The sequence below is a fragment of the Haliotis rufescens genome, unplaced genomic scaffold (assembly GCF_023055435.1).
Source record: "Haliotis rufescens isolate VD_foot unplaced genomic scaffold, xgHalRufe1.0.p SCAF_2, whole genome shotgun sequence".
Lineage (NCBI taxonomy): Eukaryota > Metazoa > Mollusca > Gastropoda > Lepetellida > Haliotidae > Haliotis > Haliotis rufescens.
In genome coordinates this window covers 50,688,310-50,706,028 of record NW_025963890.1, presented here as the reverse complement: position 1 = coordinate 50,706,028, position 17,719 = coordinate 50,688,310, and the positions used below count along the sequence as shown (strand labels likewise).

General features: G+C 41.7%; 1 protein-coding gene across 1 annotated transcript; it reads left to right on the top strand.

Annotated features, from left to right (window-relative positions):
- The first annotated feature begins 82 nt into the window (after positions 1–82).
- On the top strand, positions 83–16,839 carry LOC124118366 (protein KRI1 homolog). Its single transcript, XM_046480454.2, has 18 exons — positions 83–213; positions 656–723; positions 899–998; positions 2,845–2,950; positions 3,445–3,534; positions 4,904–4,982; positions 5,724–5,807; positions 6,633–6,736; positions 7,430–7,553; positions 8,220–8,315; positions 8,823–8,993; positions 11,620–11,704; positions 12,807–12,892; positions 13,754–13,859; positions 14,086–14,216; positions 14,850–14,914; positions 15,512–15,604; positions 16,163–16,839. Exons 1-18 carry the CDS (start codon positions 111–113, stop codon positions 16,773–16,775), a joined length of 2,304 nt encoding a protein of 767 aa, XP_046336410.2. The 5' UTR covers positions 83–110; the 3' UTR covers positions 16,776–16,839.
- Positions 16,840–17,719: the final 880 nt, after the last annotated feature.

Below are 17,719 nucleotides of genomic sequence, written 5' to 3'. Positions count from 1 at the left end.
CCTAAATTAAATGAATTTAATGTGTATTGCAGTGGAAATTCGTATTTCGTATAAGTTTCATTCCAAATGTTTCTTCACTGATCGTCAACTTCCGGGTTTGTAAAACAAGCATGTTCGACGGATCAAGTAGTGACGATGACGGCGAATTTCGCATCAATAAAGATTATGCAGATCGATACAATAAGTGGAGGCAAGCAGAGGAGCTACAAAGATGTAACTAAACCATACTGTCTTTTGTTCTTATGAGATGTCACCATTTTCGATGAATCCGAGAAGCTCAGATCAAATGATTTCGTCCAAAAATGTTATCGTTGTGGCTGTGGCAGTGCCTACAATACAATCTACATTGTCATATGAAACAAGAAATCGGGAGTATAATCGCGATAGCGTCCCGGCCTTGAGAATCCAATACCACAACCACTCGTAAAGATCTCTGCCATAGATCAAGTCACAAGACAAGCAAACAGTTTTTGTGAGAATCCGAATCAAATATGTAAATACTTGGCACTTGTCAGAATCCATTATGACCATCAGCATGTTGGGCCTAACTCAGGGAATATGGACATTCTTACACCAGTTTTAATAGCATATGAATGAGGCCTACGGTCATATATTGTAATAATCTCTCTGACATGTTGTTCTGTTTGTTTTTCAGTGAAGGACAAATATGGTGATGTGGAAGGATCAGACTCAGACTCAGAAAGTGAAGATGAAGAAGGGGAGGTAATCACAAGTAACAGAATTGTCCTCAGCTTCTCGGATGTCTGCATCACTTTAGGCTTTCATCCCACATTAGACTGACACGCTTTGATGTAGCTTGCTCAGCAGTGACAGGATATTTTCTAATCGTGCTGCACCCATTCGTCATTCAACCTCAGCTATTCATTTTTGTTTTCAGGCACTCACTTCACATCTGGAGAAGGGTTGGCTGAAGACCCTTTCAGCCCTGAAAAACAAGGATCCAAAGATCTACCAGAAAGATGTCAAGTTTTATTCAAGTAGGTGGAAGCATATTGTTTTAGCACATGTATATCAGTACATGTTGAACATTCATGTTGTGTTTTCATTACTTGTTTGAAACACCACCACACTCAACAATATTCCAACTATAGATAAACTCAAGTCTGTACCAGACCATCCAGAGATTGTCATACTATGAGCAATGATCGACACCTTTGGGGTACGATAACATGCTATCAACTTGGTCACTGAGCCTGACCTTCTGATTCATTTTGTGCCCCATTACAACCAACATAGGTTGATAGGGAACTATTATTACCCAGAATGCCCACAGGGAAATATCTTGATTATCATTCCGATTTCATTGCGATGAACATGTGAGTGAGTAATAATTCCAACAATATTACAGCCGGGGACACCAGAAATGGGCTTCACACATTGTATCTATCGAACCAGGGTCTACGGCATGACAAGCTAATACTTTAACTACAAGGCTACCCCACCGCCCCAGAACGTGATAAATCATCCAAACATTTGAGCTGATTATCTGGCCAAAATTAATTCATTTTTTTAAGTCCCAAGTCTTTAAGCAAGAGACAAGTAAGTTTAATTACTCGCAGCTCATATGCTATTCTATATATTGCCCATAGTCCTTTTTCTGATGAAGCATAAATATAAATGCTTAGTGTAATAATTTCACCACCATCAGTGGTCAATTGGATAATACAATGTTTATTACTACTAGGCATGAAATGATTAAGTTGTAAGAGCAGTACACGGTGGCCTGATCCATTTCATCACCAAGGGGTTGCCGGCATGCAAATGCATGGATGCATTGTTCTGTATTATAGCGTGTGAAATTGAAGTAAAGAGGCTGAATTTGTTTGAGGCATCGATGTAAAAAGTGACACACTTTTCCAAACAAAGGCAGACTATCGAAGTCCAAATTGTTCAAAAACTATATCATATAAGTTAGGGCTGGGACGAGTCCAACTTTACTACCCGGGTACCCAACCCCCTATAACCTGTCCCTAACCGGGTACCCAGTGCAGGTCCCAAGCGTTGGGAACAAAATGTCTGATTGGGAATTGTTTTACGTGAGCCCTGGCAAAAACTATTTAGATACATCCCAAAGAGGCGACCCTGACTGTACATGTATCAAACAATCAAATCATGGGTACACTGAAGTTGACTGAAGCATTATTTTAATCAACCATATACAAGTCAAAAGGAATGTGTGCATTGTCAGAAAGAAATGCGAACATTAGCGACTTGTTGTGTAACCACTGAGCTAGAGTGAGTTTTTGTCATTAAACAATATATCATGTGACTAACCACGGGTCCAGGTGGTCCTGTGGGTACCCAGGTTCTATTCAGTACCCACCCGACCCGAGTTACCCATCCCAGCCCTAATATGTGTAAACAAATGGATAATGAAACATGTTAAGGTAAATGCCGAGACCGCCTCCGTGGTCCAGTGGTAGAGTGTCCGTCCGGAGAACGGAAGGTCCGGGGTTCAATCCCCAGCCACCTCATACCAAAAGATGTTAAAAGATGGTACTTATTGTTACCCTGTCTGGCGCTCGGCATAAAGTGGCTTAAACAAGGACAGGTCGGCTCGAAGTCGGTATACTGTGTCTGAGTAGGAAATTCATGTTAAACTGCGGCATGGTATTGGTATCTCACTGAACGAGCACTATTAATCGGCATTAGTCCGGACTAGTACAAGCAGCCAATAATCTTGGACGCGACGTTAAACCCAATTTCACCTCACCTGAGGTTAATGCTGAAAATCAATATTTAGAAAAGCTGAGGGTGGCACTAATAGGATGAAGACAAAAGGTAGTTTATACATCGTAAATATCCGAAGTTGCTTTTGTCCAGGTGATGAAGAAGAGAGCAGCAGCAGCAGCGGAGAGGAAAAGAAAAAGAAGGACAAACCACTGTATCTGAAGGACTATGAGAGAAAGCTGATCCTTGAGAAACAAGGGTAGGCAACTCATAAATGGAATAATCAAAATCATTTATTTAAGAACTAAATAGTTGTATTTATTAGGGTATTCTTAGTCAAAGAGCCCCATGATATTAGTATTAAGACTGATTACTACTGCTCAGGTGAAATTAAAAGAAATTTATGAATGTGGGTTGACTTCATGTTTTAATGTGAACAAAATATGCTGTTCGCATGGTTCATATGTGTGAATAATCATTCAATTATTTTATTGTGTGTGTGTCTTGTGATTCATATGAACAGTATATAAAGCAACATCTTGTTATCATGTAAGAATTGTTTGATAGGCATTACTTCGAAGTTGACGGTTGTCAAGCAAGACCTGCTTGACAATAGCATAAGGATCTATACGGAAACGTAACCTTCACAGTAATTAAAGAAGTTGTTATCCATATATTGTGTCTACTTTATCATGTTAGAGTTGTTAATTTTTTAATTGGCCTAATCTGGTGACTGACACTTGCTGTGTTCAGGGACTCCAGCAGTGAGGACAGTGACTCAGGGGAGCGGGAGCCAGACCAGACCCCCGGCTACTACAAGCAGCAGGAGCAACTCCGGAAAAGGTCAGTTACACGTCTGCTTTTTTACTCAGTTACACGTCTGCTCATTGACTCAGTTACACATCTGTTTATTGAGTCAGTTACACGTCTGTTTTTGACTCAGTTACACGTCTGCTCATTGACTCAGTTACACATCTGTTTATTGAGTCAGTTACACGTCTGTTTATTGAGTCAGTTACACGTCTGTTTATTGACTCAGTTACACGTCTGCTCATTGACTCAGTTACACGTCTGCTCATTGACTCAGTTACACATCTGCTCATTGACTCAGTTACACGTCTGTTTATTGAGTCAGTTACACGTCTGTTTATTGACTCAGTTACACGTCTGCTCATTGACTCAGTTACACATCTGCTCATTGACTCAGTTACACGTCTGTTTATTGAGTCAGTTACACGTCTGTTTATTGACACAGTTACATGTCTGCTCATTGAGTCAGTTACACGTCTGTTTATTGAGTCAGTTACATGTCTGTTTATTGACTCAGTTACACGTCTGCTCATTGACTCAGTTACACATCTGTTTATTGAGTCAGTTACACGTCTGTTTATTGAGTCAGTTACACGTCTGTTTATTGACACAGTTACATGTCTGCTCATTGACTCAGTTACACATCTGCTCATTGACTCAGTTACACGTCTGTTTATTGAGTCAGTTACACGCCTGCTTTTCGACTTAGTTACACGTCTGCTCATTGACTCAGTTACACGTCTGTTTATTGAGTCAGTTACACGCCTGCTTTTCGACTTAGTTACACGTCTGCTCATTGACTCAGTTACACGTCTGTTTATTGAGTCAGTTACACGCCTGCTTTTCGACTTAGTTACACGTCTGTTTATTGACTCAGTTACACGTCTGCTTCTTGCCTTCATGTGTTCCCCATTATGTTTCCCTTGAGTTGATGACTTGGCCAAGCTTGGTCCGATATGTTAACAGTGTTATTGAAGTTATTCTAAACACTGCTGTCATTCTGTTGCAGAATTTCATTGCACCACTATTGCAGCGCTTTTATTTGTGATAGAATGACCTCTACCTCCCCCCATAAGTTCCTGACATTGTGTGTCATGGTGCCAGAACCAATCATGTCCTCCATTTCATTGGTTATTTGAGTAGCTCTGATTGTAGTTCCGTGGATGAACTTGTTCTCAATAGACACCCACACGTCTCTTGGAATCAGGTGAATTCAGAGTCTGTATACAGTAGTACTGTCAACGCAACATCCATGCGGTACCTCAAGGAATCAATGTGCCAGATTATTTATTGAATATCAAAAAGTAATCTTCTTACTATTGTGATGACTGTCAGTGGTTTTCTTTTGTCATGTATATTTCATCGCATCTATCGAAAGTCACATCTCTTGAGTGTGTTTCAGCATTGCTGCAGCAGTGGATGGGTCAAGTGACAGTGATGAGGATCTGCTGACACACAGGGTCAAGACACAGGAAGAGGAGGTGTGTACCATTTCTGGTGTCCCCCGCCGTGATATTGCTGGAATATTGCTAAAAGCGGCGTAAAACTACTCACTCACTCACTGTGCATAGTTATGTCCCTTAGTCATACCAGGATGTGCTGTTATGGTTATGGAAATGTATATCGTCACTTTTATTGTCACAAGAGTTGACTGAAATAAGGACCAGGGTGCCGTTGTACCAAACGATCTTAGCGCTAAGATGATCGTAACTCCCATACTTTAACATAGGCTTACGATAGTCTTAGCGCTAAGATAGCTTTGTGCAAGTTGTCCCAGGTGGTTACAATGCAGGGCTGGGACGATACACAGACTGTCTGATCTAATACATACCATGATACCTTGCTCACGATCCGATATGTAGCACGACACTTGCATATGCTCTTAGTCTTATCTGTGGTGAGTTAGCCATCTTTTTAGACGGGATGGTCAAATACCTGGCACACTCACAATTTACAATTGGCAGGGTTGGGTATGACACAATGGAGGAAAATATTTACGTTGTCACTACTCTGTTTCACTGGTAATTAGTGTTTGGTGTAACATTTATTAAAGAATACATTTAAGGTAAGAATCGATACTTGTATCGAGAAGTAAAAAATCGCGATCAACCTATGCATCGGTGTATCGTCCCACTACTATTACAGTGTGGGACCTGGCTGATTGTGTGTCATTGTTTACAACAACAATCACTTGCTCACTAATGTTCATCCACTGTGTCCAGGAAGATGAGGATACGGAATACCTTTCATGGCTCAAAGGTCAGAAGAAGACATTGAAGACACACCAAGCCGTGAAGGAGGACCTGGTGAGATATTTATCTGACCACTAGTTTCAAGAACACTAAGTCCCAGACGAATTCTGCAATTCCATGAGTGCAGAAAGATTTGCAGAAAATGTAACCTACAGCAGAATTCCTGAAAAATTGCAGAATTTGCCTTTTGTTATCAGTACACTAACTTTCATTATGTTCAAGCTTTTCTGTTGAATTTTTTGCACTCGAATGATGCCCAAACATTTAACATGTGAATGAAACATATGTACGGATCCTACAATAACACAAAATTTCAAATGAATAATTCTCACTTTTAAACGTTCTTGTGGTATTATGACTACATTAACTATGTATATATCTAATATACAAAACATAAGTAAATATCAGTGACACTATGCGTATTGACTTGCATAATTGTGTGTCTTATCTAATGATAGTTGTTTATGATGAACTATTATTTCGTTTCGGATTTGGATTTTAGTTTTCACAGAATGAGTTTGAGATATTTTTGGAGGGGGAAATGGGTATGTTAAGACTGCAGAATTTTGTTATTTAAGCATCAGAATTCGTCTCGGACTGAACGTGTGCGGCTTCAGATGAAATACTTGCCTGATCGCTAAGTTTAATGAGGGATGTATGTGTTCCAGAAATAATTAAAATAGGTTTCTTGCCAATGTCAACCATCTTATTTAGTTTTGTGACAGGGCCAACTGAGACAGGCAGGGGTGTGACCCTTAAGGTTGTAGTGGCACATTTGGGTGTTATCTTGTGGAGGAATCCAACCTGGGTCAGAATTGTGTGAGTTTTATTACCTGCTGTTATATAACCGTGTGATTCACACGCTGGCTGGTTGTTCAGGAGCCTCTGAGGAAGTACTGGAATGATCCGGAACTGGACGAGGGCGAGAAGTTCCTGAAGGACTTCATTCTGAACAAGAGATACGTCGACAAGGATGCAGAAAGGTAGGGCATTGTGGAGTTGGTGGATGTAGATGCAGAAAGGTAGGGCATTGTGGAGTTGGTGGATGTAGATGCAGAAAGGTAGGGCATTGTGGAGTTGAGGGATGTAGATGCAGGAAGGTAGGGCATTGTGGAGTTGAGGGATGTAGATGCAGAAAGGTAGGGCATTGTGGAGTTGAGGGATGTAGATGTAGGAAGGTAGGGCATTGTGGAGTTGGTGGATGTAGATGCAGGAAGGTAGGGCATTGTGGAGTTGAGGGATGTAGATACAGGAAGGTAGGGCATTGTGGAGTTGGTGGATGTAGATGCTGGAAGGTAGGGCATTGTGGAGTTGAGGGATGTAGATGCAGGAAGGTAGGGCATTGTGGAGTTGAGGGATGTAGATACAGGAAGGTAGGGCATTGTGGAGTTGAGGGATGTAGATACAGGAAGGTAGGGCATTGTGGAGTTGAGGGATGTAGATGCAGGAAGGTAGGGCAGAGTAGAGTTGAGGGATGTAGATGCAGGAAGGTAGGGCAGAGTAGAGTTGAGGGATGTAGATGCAGGAAGGTAGGTCATGCTAGAATAGTCCTATGAATCTGTTGACAAATATTGAGGAATTGAAAAGTACATAGTTACCGTATTCGACTTCATAAGCGCCCTGGTCGCTTATTATGTCAATACGATAAATGATTTCCTTTCTTTCTACTAACCAAGGATTCCTACCTATGATGAGATAGTGGATGACAGTGATGATGTCTCAGACGAGGAACAAATAGAAATGCAGGAGAAGTTTGAGAGGAAGTACAACTTCCGTTTTGAGGAACCGGGCGCTGATGATGTGAGTCTTTAGGGGGATCATGCTTTGTCACGGCTTCAACAGTGAGAATCGAGCAATAATGCCCAGTAGGCAACATGTATTGTCCGGCCGCTTTACAACCCCAGGCAGCCATGTTACAAGTTTGGTGGGGCACGGGTGGCCCAGTCGTCTAAGTCGCCGCCATTCTCTGTGCAGAGTTGCGTCCCTTAGGCACGCCAGAAACCTATAATTGTGGGTTCGAATCCCGGTTCGCCCCGATTATGTTTCTAGGTTTGTCAGCACCATACCCGTGCTCGTGGGTTTTACCAAAGTGGTAAACGTCGGAGACCTGCATCACTTCAGGCTTTCCTCCCACGTTAAGCTGACACGTCGTGATGTAACTGGAATACTGTTAAAAGCGGTGTTAAACCCAACTCACACATTACAATTTTGGTTAAATAAAAGGAAGAAAATGTAGGGATGTCAATGTTATAGTTTTGGGAAAATGGCTTGTTTAGATAACAAATATAGAGACGCTGTGATGTACAGGTTAGGTTGAACAGGGCCAGGTCCCAGTACTGCAGGGCTTAGGTGCCAGACGTAATGTTTGTTGAGAGTTTTACACTAGAGGTCCTTTTTTGATTTGTTGTTGTTTTATCTTTGTATCAATTTTGTATAATATGACAAAACTTTTGTAAACCATCCCAGATCAAAAGTTTTCCGCGGAGAATTGATGACTCTGTGAGAAGAAAAGACAACAAGAGAGCTGATCAGAGAGTAGCTAAGCAAAGCAGGAAAAAGCAGGTATGAGAACAACTTCCTGTGTGCAAGGTTAACTCAAATTGACATCTACAAACACTCATGGACTGTTCTATGAATTTTAGTTGGTATATTTGGTTGATGCATGTCATCCTATCCCAATTGTGTGGATCAATGCTCATGTTGTCAATCTCTGGATTGTCTGGTCCAGACTTGATTATTTACAGACCGCCGTCATATAGCTGGAATATTGCTGAGTGTGGCGTTAAACAACAAACAGAACAGATTTGGTTGTATTTGTATGAATACACTTAGAAATGTGATATAAGTTGACATATAGCATCAATTTCCAGGTATGAAGCAATAATCTGAGGTCGAAACAAGCAAAAAGTACAGTTTAATGATTATTTATTGAGTCTGTAGATGGTTCCTCTTGTATAGGAATTAATTAATAAAGGTTTGATCAAGCAATCGGACACAATACTGACAGTATTAACGATTGCTAAAGGAACAGAGGAATGTTGTTGATTGCAAGAATTACCCCCCTTGCAGGAGAAGGATCATCGGCTTGAGGAGCTAAAACAGCTGAAGAAGATGAAGCGTCAGGAGATTGAACAGAAGATTGAACATCTCCGTGACATCACCGGGAACAAGGACATTGGCTTCAGCTCGGCTGACCTGGAGGGAGACTTCGACCCCCAGGAACACGATCGCATGATGCAGGTCAGTGAGATTAGGTGTGTTCATTGTGACAGGGATGGATACTTCTATGTCGACGCTGAGAGACGCATGCTAAATCAATATGAAATGTGAGGGTTGTTGACAGATATAAGAGGGTAGCAGGCATCAATCAGTTAGTTAGCGTCAGACTACCGTAGGGGGACATACCCATACTCTCAGCCAATTAGAATTAGCATTAGCATTAGATATTTAGTTTCTTTCATTGAAGTTTATTTGTACTTTCTTCATTAATTAAGAGAATCACGTCTAGGTCCTTGTAGATCCTTCATAGTTTAGTAACAGGTTATCACGTTTAGTTTCTTGGTCATTTACAGGTAAGTCATTCAAATTTAGGCTTTAAAAAATTGGTTCTCAGGCAATGGTTTTTTTTAATATAGTGCAGGCGGGTGGTGTCATTTTTTCTTCTGTTTTGGGGGGTGGGGGTGTGTTCAAACAAGTATGTAACCAAATAAACAGTTGTGTAACCAGATAAACAATCAACCTAGCAAAGGGCCTCCCTACATAAATGTATTCCTTGATGGATAAAATATTGGAATACAGTATTTGACTACCGTTGGACTTAGAATATTTAGGGATTTTTTTACATTAATTTCCTAACTACATGAACTACTTATGAAACTTTACAAGTTTGTTCAAATTTATGTAAATATTGTTCGAAATAGGAAAACAGATGCCTGAATATTGTGTTCCCTACAGAGGCCTGAATATTGTGTTCCCTACAGATGCCTGAATATTGTGTTCCCTACAGATGCCTAAATATTGTGTTCCCTACAGATGCCTGAATATTGTGTTCCCTACAGATGCCTGAATATTGTGTTCCCTACAGATGCCTAAATATTGTGTTCCCTACAGATGCCTAAATATTGTGTTCCCTACAGATGCCTGAATATTGTGTTCCCTACAGATGCCTGAATATTGTGTTCCCTACAGATGCCTAAATATTGTGTTCCCTACAGATGCCTAAATATTGTGTTCCCTACAGATGCCTGAATATTGTGTTCCATACAGATGCCTGAATATTGTGTTCCATACAGATGCCTGAATATTGTGTTCCATACAGATGCCTGAATATTGTGTTCCCTACAGATGCCTGAATATTGTGTTCCATACAGATGCCTGAATAGTGTGTTCCCTACAGATGCCTGAATATTGTGTTCCATACAGATGCCTGAATAGTGTGTTCCATACAGATGCCTGAATATTGTGTTCTATACAGATGCCTGAATATTGTGTTCCCTACAGATGCCTGAATATTGTGTTCCATACAGATGCCTGAATAGTGTGTTCCCTACAGATGCCTGAATATTGTGTTCCCTACAGATGCCTGAATATTGTGTTCCATACAGATGCCTGAATATTGTGTTCCCTACAGATGCCTGAATATTGTGTTCCATACAGATGCCTGAATATTGTGTTCCCTACAGATGCCTGAATATTGTGTTCCCTACAGATGCCTAAATATTGTGTTCCCTACAGAGGCCTGAATATTGTGTTCCCTACAGATGCCTGAATATTGTGTTCCATACAGAGGCCTGAATATTGTGTTCCCTACAGATGCCTGAATATTGTGTTCCCTACAGAGGCCTGAATAGTGTGTTCCCTACAGATGCCTGAATAGTGTGTTCCATACAGAGGCCTGAATATTGTGTTCCATACAGATGCCTGAATATTGTGTTCCATACAGATGCCTGAATATTGTGTTCCCTACAGATGCCTGAATATTGTGTTCCCTACAGATGCCTGAATAGTGTGTTCCATACAGATGCCTGAATATTGTGTTCCATACAGATGCCTGAATATTGTGTTCCCTACAGATGCCTGAATATTGTGTTCCATACAGATGCCTGAATATTGTGTTCCCTACAGATGCCTGAATATTGTGTTCCCTACAGAGGCCTGAATATTGTGTTCCTTACAGATGCCTGAATAGTGTGTTCCATACAGATGCCTGAATATTGTGTTCCATACAGATGCCTGAATATTGTGTTCCATACAGATGCCTGAATATTGTGTTCCCTACAGATGCCTGAATATTGTGTTCCCTACAGATGCCTGAATATTGTGTTCCCTACAGATGCCTGAATATTGTGTTCCATACAGATGCCTGAATATTGTGTTCCATACAGATGCCTGAATATTGTGTTCCCTACAGATGCCTGAATATTGTGTTCCCTACAGATGCCTAAATATTGTGTTCCCTACAGAGGCCTGAATATTGTGTTCCATACAGATGCCTGAATATTGTGTTCCATACAGAGGCCTGAATATTGTGTTCCCTACAGATGCCTGAATATTGTGTTCCCTACAGAGGCCTGAATATTGTGTTCCTTACAGATGCCTGAATAGTGTGTTCCATACAGAGGCCTGAATATTGTGTTCCATACAGATGCCTGAATATTGTGTTCCATACAGATGCCTGAATATTGTGTTCCATACAGATGCCTGAATATTGTGTTCAATACAGAGGCCTGAATATTGTGTTCCCTACAGATGCCTGAATATTGTGTTCAATACACATTGAACAAAAGGGAAATGCCAACATGGTTGTTTGCAGAAAATATTTACTTTTTGGTGACTGAAAAGTAATGAGGTTGTGCATTTGTTGCAGCAATACTTCGCTGATGAATACTATGGGGAGGAGGAAGGGGACGCCAAGCCGATGTGCCCGCCGGAGGACGAGGACCTCAAGACAGGTGATGCACGCACTGTTAGCCCCAGTGGGGGAGTCAGGGTCATGTTAAGTCCCCAGAACCTGCAAACTAGTTGATCCCATGTTACTGTATCTTCATGGTGGGGATAATTGCACCATGTTTTTTGTTGTTTAACGCCGCACTCAGCAATATTCCAGCTGTATGACAGTGGTCTGTAAATATTTGAGTCTGGACCAGACAATCCAGTGATTAAGATCATGTGCATCAATCTATGCAATTGGGATACAATGACATGCATCAACCAAGTCAGCAAGCCTGACCACCTGATCCCGTTAGTCGCCTCTTACAACAAGCATAGTAGCCTTGTAAGATAAGCATGGGTTGCTGAAGACCTATTCTACCCGGCACCATGCTTTCAGAAAGAAAGAGGTAGGATGAGGACCCTTTCCGGTCCACAGTCTGCCAAGTTGATCTGTTATGATACATAAAAGGAGGCTATTGCAGTAATTGATATTGGAAGAGATAAGGTGATGAGAGTAGCAGCAGCATTGTTGGAAAGGTGATGACGAATGTGGAAATGACAAATCTTGCAGTGATAACTGATGTTCTTGTCCATCAGGGGGCACGGGTGGCCCAGTCGTCTAAGGCGCTGCGATTCGCTGTGCAGAGTTGCGTCGCTTGGGCACACTAGAAACCTATGATAGTGGGTTCGAATCCCGGTTCGCCCGACTATGTTTCTAGGTTTGTCAGCACCATACCCGTGCTTGTGGAATTCACCGAACTGGTAAACGTCTGAGACCTGCATCACTTCGGGCTTTCCTCCCACATTAAGACGGCATGCCGTGATATAACTGGAATACTGTTAAAAACGGCGTGAAACCCAACTCACTCACTCACTCTTGTCCATCATGAGAGATGAATCAAAGTATATACCTAGAATTCTGACACAATTTCAGATTGGAATAGATTCTGGTCAACTGTAAGACTTGTTCATGGAACATATCTGTCACCTCACTGGTAGAGCGTCAACAATTATTTTTGTCATTCAACTTTATACAGGATCTTGTCCTTCATCCATGATCAGACAGCAACCATACTGAGGCGAGCCGCTTCCTACATATACATAACATGTTTTGTGTTGTAGACAACTGGGATTACTGGGCAGGGGACGAGGAGGTCAAGGACGAGGTCAAGGATGAGGAGCTGTACGCCGACGACCCAGACTTTGTGGTACGATTGTTTGTTCATGTGATACAAGGGGCAGGTCAGAGAGGGATGTAGTTGTCTGTGTCGCGTCCAGCATGTCGGGCACGTGTGGCCCAGTCGTCTAAGGCTTAGCAAGTCCTTATGCAGAGTTGTCTCCCTTAGGTATGATTGTGGCAAACTCCTTCCCAGTGCGTGACACCTTCGTTACACTCTCGGTAACATCGCTGCCACCAGTGTGGGCGCGGCCATTACAAGAATCTTTAAATTTGCCCTCTAACCCCATATTAGTTACGTTTATACTTTTGTTTACGTCTTTGAGAATGCCACCATATTTCATTTTGAAAAGGTTTACGACTGACCATGTTTTCAAGATGAATTTACTTTGTTGTTTTAATAATCAGATTGGTTTGAGATTGCAGACTAACGGAAAATCAACCAACTTCTCCCTTGTCATCGTCTATTATTTCATATCTTGTCATCATCTGTTGTCATATCTTGTCATCGTCTATTGTGTCATATCTTGTCGTCTATTGTGTCATATCTTGTCATCGTCTGTTGTGTCATATTTTGTCATCGTCTATTGTGTCATATCTAGTTATCGTCTGGTGTGTCATATCTTGTCATCGTCTGTTGTGTCATATCTTGTCATCGTCTATTGTGTCATATCTTGTCATCATCTGTTGTCATATCTTGTCATCGTCTATTGTGTCATATCTTGTCATCGTCTATTGTGTCATATCTTGTCATCGTCTGTTGTGTCATATTTTGTCATCGTCTATTGTGTCATATCTAGTTATCGTCTGGTGTGTCATATCTTGTCATCGTTTGTTGTGTCATATCTCATTATCATCTGTTGTGTCATATTTTGTCATCATCTGTTGTCAGATGGATGCAGATTATGATCCAAGTCAAGGGAAAGAAAAGAAGAAGAAAAAGAAAAAAAGCAAATTAGCACAAGCTCTTTCTAAGGAGAAGCCCGCCTTCAACCCAGGTAGATATGCAACATGATTCATGACTTTCCACATCCACCTCTGGAAATAAGACAAATAAAAATCTCCACATATTGGAGAAAATGTAATACGGCTTGAGATTATTGTCACTCACAAATGTAAGATGTTGCCGCTGTTGTCATGACTCTCAGTGGTTACCATTGGTGTAGGTTAATGGAGGATGAATGTTTAAACAAGTCTTACTGTCATGGGTTTTTTCTTTTGCAGATGACAAGTCATTTGAGCAATATGTTGACGAATACTACAAGCTGGACTATGAGGATATGATCGGAGACATACCATGTAGATTCAAGTATCGGAAAGTCATGGCCAATGACTTCGGTCTCACTGTCAATGAGGTAGATTCTTGATGTCTGGGTGTTGTGTTTTTGGCAATTTAGGGGCGGTCGGGTAGCCTAGTGGTTAAAGCATTCGCTCGTCACGCCGAAGACCCGGATTCGATTCCCGAGATGGGTACAATGTGTGAAGCCCATTTCTGGTGTCCCCCGCCGTGATATTGCTGGAATATTGCTAAAAGCGGCGTAAAACCATACTCACTCACTCACTTTGGCAATTTAGGGACTGGTCATTTATGATAGGGGTGGTGGGTCAGGGGGAATCAGGAGGGTCACCCAAAAAATATCAGAAAAATAATACACATATTTGGGGAGGGTCATGGAAAAAATGGACAGTTTGTAAGAAAATATGACATGCTTTTGCATTTTGTCTTCATAAAGAAAATGTACAATGACATTGGGAGGGTCATCCAAAAATATGACAAGCCTAACGGGAGGGTCATTATTTTCAGTACATAAGAGCATTAAAAACTTCTGCCGCCCGCTGTAATAAATGGCCGGTCCCTTGAATACAACAACACAGATTTCGGATTGGTGTGTTGTAGATAAGGAAGGATTTGAGGTTATCAACACATTATTGGACAGCTTGACATGGTTTGACTTTGTGATGCTATCTGTATTCTGTTTCATCTCCAGGTTCTGACGTGTCGAGACAAGGAGCTCAACTCATGGGTGTCGGTGAAGAAGATGAGTCAGTACAGGTGTGTAAACATTTACAGGCAGACATGTACAGGTGGGGTGAACAGGTACAGGTATGTCAACACGTACAGGTAGGGCAGACATTTACAGGTAGGGCAGACATGTACAGGTGGGTTGAACAGGTACAGGTAGGGCAGACATGTACAGGTGGGGTGAACAGGTACAGGTATGTCAGCACATACAGGTAGGGCAGACATGTACAGGTGGGGTGAACAGGTACAGGTAGGGCAGACATGTACAGGTGGGGTGAGCAAGTACAGGTAAGGGAGACACGTACAGGTAGGGCAGACATGCACAGGAAGGGCAGACATGTACAGGTAGGGCAGACACGTACAGGTACGGCAGACACGTACAGGTAAGATGGACACGTACAGGTAGGGCAGACATGCACAGGTAGGGCAGACAGGTACAGGTAAGGGAGACACGTACAGGTAGGGCAGGCAAGTACAGGTAAGATGGACACGTACAGGTACAGCAGACATGTACAGGTAGGGTAGGGAAATATACATGTACAGGTGAGGAAGACACGTACAGGTAGGGCAGACATGTACAGGTAGGGGAGTTTACAGACTGTTTGATGATGTGATTTGATCTTCCAGGAGTGAAGAGGAAGAAAGGAAAGACCTGTCATCCTACAGACATCGGGCGAACACCAAGAAGAAATACAACTTACTGACTTCATTGCAAGACAGGTAACTCAGTGCAGTGGATCTGCATAATTCTTTCCCACATTTTCAGCTAAAAATATATTTTGAGCAGTTAGGATCAAATGATTAAGATAAGCAGCATGCTGTAGAAATACACCATACGTAACACAGCTGTTTAATACAGTGCAGTACTATGGTTTCTGTGGGGAAGGCCATAACTCCATACCCATGATTCATTTATAAATCTGTTAATCCACACGATCTGGTGTTGAATGCAACTTCCCTGATGACAGAGTTGCACAGTGAAGAATCCAGGTTGGAATTGGTCTTAAGCAACCCATGCTTGTTGTAAGAGACGACAAACAGGATTAGGTGGTCAGTATCGCTGACCTGGTTGATACATGTCACCGTACCCCAATTCGATACATAATAATGTCAATCACTGGATAGTTTGGTCCAGATTTGATTATTGACTTACCTGCATCATACAGCTGCAAAATTTCCGAGTGCGGCGTTAAACAACAAAACAAACAAGCAGCACTGTATAAGGCAAATGTTTGTTCTGCTTTGTGCTTCATTGAAACTGTTCACTCTGTATTACAGTGAGAAGAAGGACATTAACAGTCCCAAACCAAGCACCAGTTCTACATCAGAAAGCCTCCAAGCAACCAGTCAGTCAAAGAAGAATAAGAGGAAGAAGAAAGGTAGTGGCAGCCAGGTGGTTGTCAAAAGTGAAGTAGACTCTATGATTGACACGGCCACAGTCAAAATGGAAGACTGTGCAGATGTTCCTTCTGAAGGGAAGACGAAGAAGAAAGATGGTGACAGCCAGGTGGTTGTCAAGAGTGAAGCAGATGCTAGCGGTAGCATTACCACAGTCAAAGTGGAGGATGGTGCAGATGTTCCTTCTGATAGGAAGAAGAAAAAGAAGAAGAAAAAGAGGAAGAGAACTGAGGAAGTGACCGACTCACACCATGGACAAGACGGAGCAGAGACACCGAGTCCGAAGAAGGCCAAGTTGGACAGTGTGCGACATACAAATGGGGTGTCCACTGAAGGTGGTAAGGAGGAACTGTCACTGAAGAAACCCAAGAATAAGAAAGGAAAGAAAAAGAACTTTGGAATGTCAGATGACAGGTTAAAGGCTTATGGGATCAATCCAAAAAAGATGCGATTTATGAAAACAGACAACTTTAAGAAGGAAAAAAAGAAATGAGATATTCACAATTTGTACATATGAATAAACTATAAATACAGTACCATTTATTGTCTGTCATATTGATACTTGGTACACTAATGAGAAGTGTTTTACTCAGATTGCCACTGCATTTTGGCAGATCAAAAACCATTTCACTCAGTTGCTGATCTTATGAAATGGAGAATTCATCTTCTTAATTAATGCAATCACCTTAATTTACATGACAAGTTCACTGTGACCTACTTCAACATTGGACCTGTGTAGATCTGGGTTAGAATTAGTTTTCAGGACCCATCCCTGTAAGTGGTGACTAACGGGATCGGGTGGTCAGGATCACAGTGAGTTCAAGGATGGCATATGGCTGGAGTGAGTGAGTGAGTTTGGTTTTATGCCGCTTTTAGCAATATTCCAGCAATATCACGGCGGGGGACACCAGAAATGGGCTTCACACATTGTACCCATGTCAGGAATCGAACCCAGGTCTTCGGCGTGACGAGCGAACGCTTTAACCACTAGGCTACCCGACCGCCCCACATATGGCTGGAACATTGATGTGTGTGGCACATACAGGTAGGGGAGACTACATGTGGGACGTACTGTAGCTCAGGCCTGTCACTTTCTTGTGACGTACAATCATACTACAATGCCAATAATTACACAAAAAAGGATGAGTTTCATGAAGTTTATTATCAGATTATCACATAGGAAAAACATTCTTTAAACTAACATTAAAATCTGGAAATTTCCTAAGTCAATCCAAACAGTCTGGTTCAGTCAGTCCAACACTGGCACATTGATGCAGACAGGGTGCATCATGTATAGTGTCTGACATCACGTTCTGTCTACACAACCATGAGTAATCATCCCCGGAACAGGTGGCCAGCATAATACACAGACAAGAAATATAACGAATGTAAGTGTCGATGATAGGCTTGTGGTTCCTGTAATACAACTCTCTTTTT

Bases quoted from the DNA above. Each gene is read 5' to 3' on its own strand.
- LOC124118366 (XM_046480454.2), top strand. From the start codon at position 111: ATGTTCGACGGATCAAGTAGTGACGATGACGGCGAATTTCGCATCAAT. The intron at 999-2,844 runs GTAGGTGGAAGC...GCTTTTGTCCAG, and splicing joins AGATGTCAAGTTTTATTCAA to GTGATGAAGAAGAGAGCAGC. The intron at 8,994-11,619 runs GTCAGTGAGATT...CATTTGTTGCAG, and splicing joins AACACGATCGCATGATGCAG to CAATACTTCGCTGATGAATA.